We start from the raw sequence: 7,658 nt of genomic DNA on the forward strand, positions 1-7,658 counted from the left end.
TATGGGTACAACTAAAGTGATCTCCACCGTTAAAACCAACTTTAGATGATCACTGATTGGATTTCACACTTGTTAACTTGGATATAAATTAAAACAAACATAAAACAAAACAGTTGACAGTCCCAACAAGGCAATACTTGGAAGCCTACCTAACATGCCATCCTTTGGTTCAGGAAGTGCTACTGCCTGCAAAACTCATTTTGCTGCTTCAGTAATGAAGCTTCCTAGATGGAATCCAAGACCCACTCATATTACATGGAATCCCACGCTGAAGGCAAGCATACTAGAAAGAGAAGGACCTTACATCTGTTTGGTGTTCCAGCCATGCAGTCTGAATTTGATGTCTCCATCTTACATATGCTCAGTGTTTAGAAATGCACAGGTTATGGACCATTTGTGGCTCACCCAGCTCTACAGGAACCCAAGATGAGTCGGCAGGCGGAGGAGAAGGGGTGAAAAATGCTTACTCTTTTTTCTTCTCCCTCTTCCTATTTTCTCACTTCTCAAAGCCATGACCGCCCCTAGATGAAAAGCAAGTAGCTTTAAAAGAATAACATATATTTAAATGAGTGACAGTGGCACACCAGATGTTTTTGGCACCTAAAACAGCTTAGTCAAAGGCAAAAGCAGAGCTGGAAGACACCCCAAAAAAGTAGAAAATAGAAAGTGACAGTGACTTCTACCAAGCCCTGCTTGTTTCATCTCAAAGTTTCATGGCAGAGAGGGAGACAGTTCAGAAGAGGAAACACTCAGGGGCATGAGTTTGTGGGATTTTCTAAATGTGCTCCGCAGAACTAGGTCTAGGGCATCCGCTTCGTACCCTCCTTGCCACAAACACTGGTACCCAATAAAATTACATCTGGTTACAATTTTTCTTAAACTCTCTGCTTTCCAAAATCCTATCAAGCCGTGGAAGTTTGTATGTGTGAGTAGCTGTATATATTTGAGGGTCTGTGGCTTCCTAAAGGCCTGTTGGACATTATGTATCTGAAGAGACATCCATGATACGACCTTCGTATTTATCTTCAGTGTGGACTTTTCTTTTTTTTAATACTTATTTATTTATTTGGTTGCGCTGGGCCTTAATTGTGGTAGGCGGGCTCCTTAGTTAGTTGTGGCATGCAAGCTCCTAGTTGCGGCATGCATGTGCAATCTAGTTCCCCAACCCGGGCCCCCTGCATTGGGAGCACGGAGTCTTAACCACTGCGCCACCAGGGAAGTCCCCTATTGTGGACTTCTTTTTTCCAACCATATTTATTTCCTTAGTAGCCATTGCTTAGATTTCAGTGACCTAGATTATTTCCCAAACTGGCCTGTGACACACGTCAGTCAGTCCAAACTCTCAGTACTAATTTAAAGAAACATATCAAGCCCTCCTCCAAGCAAAGTAAGTGCCTTGGACTCAGTATTCCCTATTTAATGATCTGCCTAAAATACAGTCACCTTGCATGACTCATGCAGTGAGAGTTGAAGCAGGTAACATCTATTCTAAACATATAGCTATTCCTCTACTGGGAAAATAAGGGAAGGTAGGACATTAAGCGTGTGTGTGTGTGTGTGTGTGTGTGTGTGTGTGTTCTCTGATAATAGCTGTATTGTGAGATATTGGACATGTTTATGAAGACAGTAAATTTACTTTCTATCCAGGGTTTCTAAGCTATTGCAATTTATTTTAAAAAGCATATATTGTGCAAATATATTCTTCATGCTCTTTTCCAGTTAACTTTTACATAAAAACAACTAAAAAAAAAAACCTACTTAATTAACACCTCTTATTTAAACATGAATTAAGAACTTTTGGGTAGATGAGTAACTTTGCCCTTAAGTTCATGACTCTATTATTTGCTTATTTCTACACCAACCTGATTATATAGCAGTGCTCTGAAATTCCTCTCAGGAACCCCTGACCGAACTGCCTGTACTTCTTGACAATTTAAAGCAGTGGGAATAATCAGTAAATTATTTTATAACTTACAAAGATGGGGAAGAAAAATTCATCTAATAAGAAGTCGTTACACCAAATTCATGATCCTTCTACTGGTACGTGCAGGTATTCTGACAAGCTTCTTAGTTTGAAACCAGTTAATTGTCCTCGTTTTAGATTTAAGATAACATAATAGGTAGTAGTCAATCTGTTCTTTTTGGTTTTAACAGTTAAGAGGATTTTAGTCTTTGTTTTATTTCAATTACCCAATTAAGTTCTTAGTTATACTGCTATCTTGGGATCAAAAACCTGCAAACGATTAAAGGCTTCATGTTAATAGCAGAAGGAGAATGGAATTTACCAACTACAATCCTGAAAGGGAATGGCTAGGCATGGGATGGTTTAAGCTCAAAAGGCAAAACTTTCAGAAGGTGAGATACATAGTGTGGCACATTAATGTCCCATTTAAAAAATAATTTACAAAATGCTCCAACTGCCAGGTTGGAACTCTCACCCCTGGCAATCTAAGACTTAAGCTATCCTAGTGGAATAGTTGGAGTGGTTGTTAGAGTTTGAGTTAACCCATCAATTCACCCCCGAGTACTTTAGCATTCATAAGCTGCAAAATAAATTGCTCTAAAAATAAGTCGTCATTTGTTTGACACCTTCCAAACGCCTCGGAAGGAAAAAAAAAATCCATTCCAGAGAGATGAAAGTGGGTGGGGTGGGGGAGATGTAATAAAAAGATCTTGAATCGTGTATGGGTGAAACTTAGCGTTTCCAGTAAAACTGTTTACAAAAAAAAAAGACATTATCAAAGGCAGTAAGGAAACTTCCTGTCCCATGCTGAATTATTGCCCACTCTCCAGCACTATGGAGGGACTGACTTCAAGATCCCTAAACAAATGGCCAAGTCTAAAGAAATGCTTTTCTAGTAGTCCTGTCTCAGAGGGAGCTAAATCTTTTCAAAGAAGAACACAAGAAGGCTTCAAAAACCAGTAATTTTACTGTGTGAGGGAGGAACCCCACCGCAGCCCTTGGCTTGTCCCACTTTAAGAAGTCTTGCCAAAAGGGTCTTCGCGTGAACTTGTGAGATGGTAGTGTTGCAGATCTAGCTATGACCAAGGCATCAGCAAGTGCTGGGCTTCATGCGGGGTTAGGGTACACCTGACAGCCCAACTGGAGACGTGGTTGGTAAGGTGACCACACTGCTTTCTCCTTGGGTAACTCTCAGGATGGTGGGATCATCTCAGAGCTGCTAAACGCTAAGTTAAGAGAGAAAAGGGTCAAAGGACCGGGGACAGAGGGGGTGGGGGTCAGGTGGGGGGGAAGAAGAGGGGGACGGGAAGACAGCGGGGAGAGCTAGAGCACGGGGATGAGAACTCCAGGACGGAGGCACGGAGCCCGCTGCAGCACCGCGCCCACAGACTCAACAGCCATCCGAAGGTCCCAGCTGACGGCAACTGCCAGGCGTCCGCCAGCACGCGAGCATCTGCCCTTCTGGACGGTCTCAGAACTCGCAGTTTCCCTTCTGCCGCAGCAGAGGGGGCTGCAAGGGGAGCTCAGCCTCCACACCCACCGCCTCCATCCCCGCCCACCCACACCTCCTCCTGCCCCCCCCCACACCTCCTCCCCCTCCCCCTCCTCCCCTCCCCCCTCCCCTTCTCTCCTCCTCCTCCTCCCCTCCCTCTCCCCCCTCCTCCCCCTCCCCCTCCCCCTCCCCCTCCTCTCGATCCCTGGCACCCGCAGGCGGCAGCTCACTGGGAGCGCGCCGCCCAACTAGGCTGCATTAGGCAGCTTCGGAGGCAGGGAGGCGGCAGCCACTTGCTGCCCGGCCGCTGGGGCTCCGGGTGCCAGCGTGGCCCCCGGCGGAGCTCGGGGTGTCAGGGCGCGCGCGGGGAGCCATGATCTACTACACCGCAGTGCCAGCGTCAGGAGCCTCGGACACCCGGGCTGCCGCTGCAGGACGGCCAGGGCCCCGCCCCCAACACGGCCCCAAACACAAAACACCCAGCCCGGGTCCCTCCCCGGCCTGAAGCGAACCGGGGGACACCACACACCCCCCGCCGCCGGCGCGCGCGGCTCCCGGACCCGCTGCGCCCAGCCTCCTTGCCCGTGTGCCGCCGCCGCCACGCAGCCCTCCGGCCTGGCCTCCCCGGGGTTGCTCGCCCACAGCTCCGCGGCCGCCGCCAAACGCCTCAGACTGAGATAGCGGGAAGTGAACGCCGGGGACCCGACTCCCCGAATCACCTGCATTCGCATTTCTTATGTAACGTACTGCAAGTTTCCCGGTTGGAGCCGTTTGGAATGGGGGCGCACGATCACGAGGAGGCTGAAGCAGGGACCCGGGGCCAGGCTCATCCCACCCGGGGGACCCAGACGCCGGGCTAGGACACTGCTTTTTAAAAGGGAGGTTTAAATTACATATACGAGAGAGACCGGGCTTGTCTGCTCCGTCTGGGGTTCCCTCCCGGCATGAGCCCTGCTCAAGTTTTCCCAGCGGCAGGCGTGTCGGGGGCAGACGGGGGAAGGAGTTCATACTTCGGCACGCGGAGCTAGACGGGGGCGGGAGGCGGGGGCTGACGGAGGAGCGGGGCCGCGACGGAGGGGGCCTCTTTTCCTTTGGTGAAGGTGATGGGGCGGCGAATATTGTGCAAGCTACTCAGAAAGTCTAGAGCGGGTTCTCGTTACCGAGCTACGTCCCCGGACCTGCGGCACGAGTCAGGGGAGCTCGCGGTTCTTTCTCCTGGCAACTACCGAAGCTTCAACTGCCTCGGGCCAAACCTTAAGCCATAAACCCTTCAATATTCCACCAAACATCGTCAACCAGATACATTCCAAAAAAAGAAAAAAAAAAAAGTTTCCTCCTCCCTCCTAGTGATGGATTGTGTCACAGCCAAGAGATGCTGGTAATGATTTGGGGCTCACAGACGCCGATCCAGCTGCTACTTGTTTATCCATGCAACACCTCTATACACAACGCTGTCCTGGTCCTTCTCTGTTTCCCCTGCCTTCCTGCATAGCCGAACTGCAGATCTAGCTCAATGAGCAACAGACAGGTTATTATGAGGAAAAACATAACATGATGCATGTTTTGCTTACCAGTTGGGTTCTTGTTTTTCTTAAGACTCTTGCCACAAAGACACTGCAGCATATGCGTTCCTTTGCTGAAAATGTTCCAAAGAAACCACATTGATTTGGGCGAAAAGCAATCCAGCAGCTTAGACACCCTGAGAAAGAAGAGATCCTTGTGGTTGCATAATAATAATTTGAAATCAGTTCTCCTGAAGAGGGGCACCGGTTTTACCATAGGAAAAACGATAATATTCCGGATCTTCTCCCAGTTTTTTCCCCTCACGTGGTATATTTCTTTGAGACTTCTCAGTGATTGTTTTTTTTCGGCCAGGGTGAATGATTTATCCCCTTGATCACCACTGGATTATTACCAAACGGTTGGCAAAAAAATCCTTTTTCAGCATGAAGCCAAACAAAAAAGCAAAGAAATCCCAACTGAGACCAGAACTAATCAGGGAGAACAGTAATGCACAAAAGATCCCCAAAGAGAAAACCATAGCCTTTTAGTTGATCGCTATGAGGCTGGGTGAGTCTGCAGGAGTCAAAGCAGGATTCATCTCACTGAGAGAAGACTGCCATTGTGTAGTCCCTAGGAGAGAAGGAAAGGAAAAAAAAAAAAAAAAAAAAGGAAAGAAAGAAAGAAAGAAAGAAAGAAAAAAGAAAAAGAAAAAAACCACCAGCACACATACACACACCAATACCACCTCCGAGTCTGACGGCCGAAGACACAGCCTCCCTTCTCCCAGTGTCGATTTTTTTTTTAAATAATCAATCGCCAGTGCTCAGGGGGATCCGACTGAACCTGCAGTTCTCAACCACCACGAAGAAAAGATGCAAATCTAGGTGCCCCCTCCCCTGGTCAGGCTGGTAGTAGGTAGAGAGCGCCTCGGATCCCCTGCTGCCTTCCTCTCTCTCTCTCCCAGTTTCCAACAACGGTGAGCATGAGGAAAATCTCCCCTCCGGATTCCTCGCCCAGCCTTGGATGTGAGTTACCGGCATTAGAGGGAGGAGGAGGAGGAGTTGAAGTTTGCATTGAAAAGACTGGCTTTCCATGACGTAGCCACGTGCTTTCAGACCCGTCACCAGTGAGATGCTTCCACCCGCCCGGGGAGGGCAGTGTCACTGCAGTCTCTCCGCTGGTTCCCCTCTCGAAGTCCCCCACCGCTAGCATCCAGCCACAGCCCCACTATTTGACCCTCTCCCTCCTCTGCCCAGCATAATTAGGCTTGCTGCTTGCTCTTGCAGCCAGCTAGCAGCGCCTTCTCTGAAAAGTGAATTTCGAAAAGGAAAATTAATTATAATTAGTAAACCTTAAAAAATACACAAGGTGGAGGGGAGGCAGGGGTTTAAATACAAACAGTAGTTTAGTACCACTCCTTGGCCAAAATTAGTTCCACCTTACATTTTCAAAAGCCGCATCTAAAGCATCTAAAACATTAAGGAAAACTCAAGTTCCTTTAGTTATCATTTGAATCCTACTTAAAGCACTGTTTGAAAAATATACACTAGGCATATGACAAATATGTACTTGCAGAAACAAGTACTGTTCAAAGGGCAAGCACTAAAATCGGGGTGACAAACTACACTTTGCTGAGGAGGGTCATATGTCAATGAGAACATTTATGCCTTTTCTAGACAGACAACCTATTATCTTCAAATATTTTTTTGGTACAGAAAGCACTCTGCTTGATTCACACACTAATTCATTGCTTGTTTCTGCACCCATTAATTGAACTAACACTGAATTCACCCCCCGTTCACTTAGCTACACTAATATACAATCTTGTCACCGGCCACCACGATCTACCCTAACAAAATGGACAAAATTTCTCTTTCATCAAGATGCAACCCAACTCCCTAATTTCCCAGAAAATCAAAAGATTTAGGGCAAAGCTATTGATTTCTCTTATCTTATTTGGGAAAAAATACAATGTACAAAATAGTACAAACTATTTCAAAGAATAATATAACAAACTCCAGTGTACTTGCTAGTCAAAATTAATAAATGTTAGCATTTCATATTTGTGAGCTGAGCATTTTGGAAAAGTAAAATTGACCACTCTCACTGCTGTTAGGCAAATGAAATAACATTATGCCAGTTTATTTCCACTTTTATGGGAAAATTGACATAAAATGTTTTCATTTTTAAAAATATATTTAGAAGCTCCATCTTAATTTTAAAAAATTAAAACTACTACCTCTACTGCATGGAATATCAAACTATCTTATAAAGAAATAGATGTAGATTTATGTTGTTCAGGGCTGATTTTAAAGAAAATTAACTTCTTAATTATCAGTTATCAAAATATGAAAATGTAATAAACAACTTTCCCACTGCTAGTGTTTTCTAATATTTAGGAGGAATTTTGAGATGCCAAAATTTGTATCCAATATCTTGAACCCTTTGGGGAAATGTCAGTTGATTTTAAGCAAGATGGAAGAGGAATTTAACACAAGCAAATTTTATGAAAGTTAAGAAACTTGAAAGTTAAATATGGATGTCCTCAATGTGCCTAAGGTATCATGTCATACAGCTTAAAGAAATTACTAAGATTAATTGCAGTCTAAATCAAGTTTGGGAAGTAGGGAAAGAGAGAATAATAAAAGTCCATGGATTTAATGTCAAATGACTTAGAATCAGGCTGAAAAAAAAATTGAA

At 45.5% G+C, this 7,658-nt stretch overlaps 1 protein-coding gene across 2 annotated transcripts in view; it reads right to left on the reverse strand.

Annotated features, from left to right (window-relative positions):
• FGF14 (fibroblast growth factor 14) overlaps window positions 1-5,234 on the reverse strand; it is a 623,657-nt gene extending 618,423 nt beyond the window's left edge. For both annotated transcript variants that reach the window (XM_068526687.1, XM_068526685.1), the window contains exon 1: window positions 5,027-5,234. In XM_068526687.1, coding sequence (XP_068382788.1) covers window positions 5,027-5,234 — 208 coding nt within the window. The remainder of the gene's footprint in view (window positions 1-5,026) is intronic.
• Between the last annotated feature and the right edge of the window lie 2,424 nt (window positions 5,235-7,658).

The sequence above is a fragment of the Eschrichtius robustus genome, chromosome 18 (genome assembly GCF_028021215.1).
Source record: "Eschrichtius robustus isolate mEscRob2 chromosome 18, mEscRob2.pri, whole genome shotgun sequence".
NCBI classification, from domain to species: Eukaryota; Metazoa; Chordata; class Mammalia; order Artiodactyla; family Eschrichtiidae; genus Eschrichtius; species Eschrichtius robustus.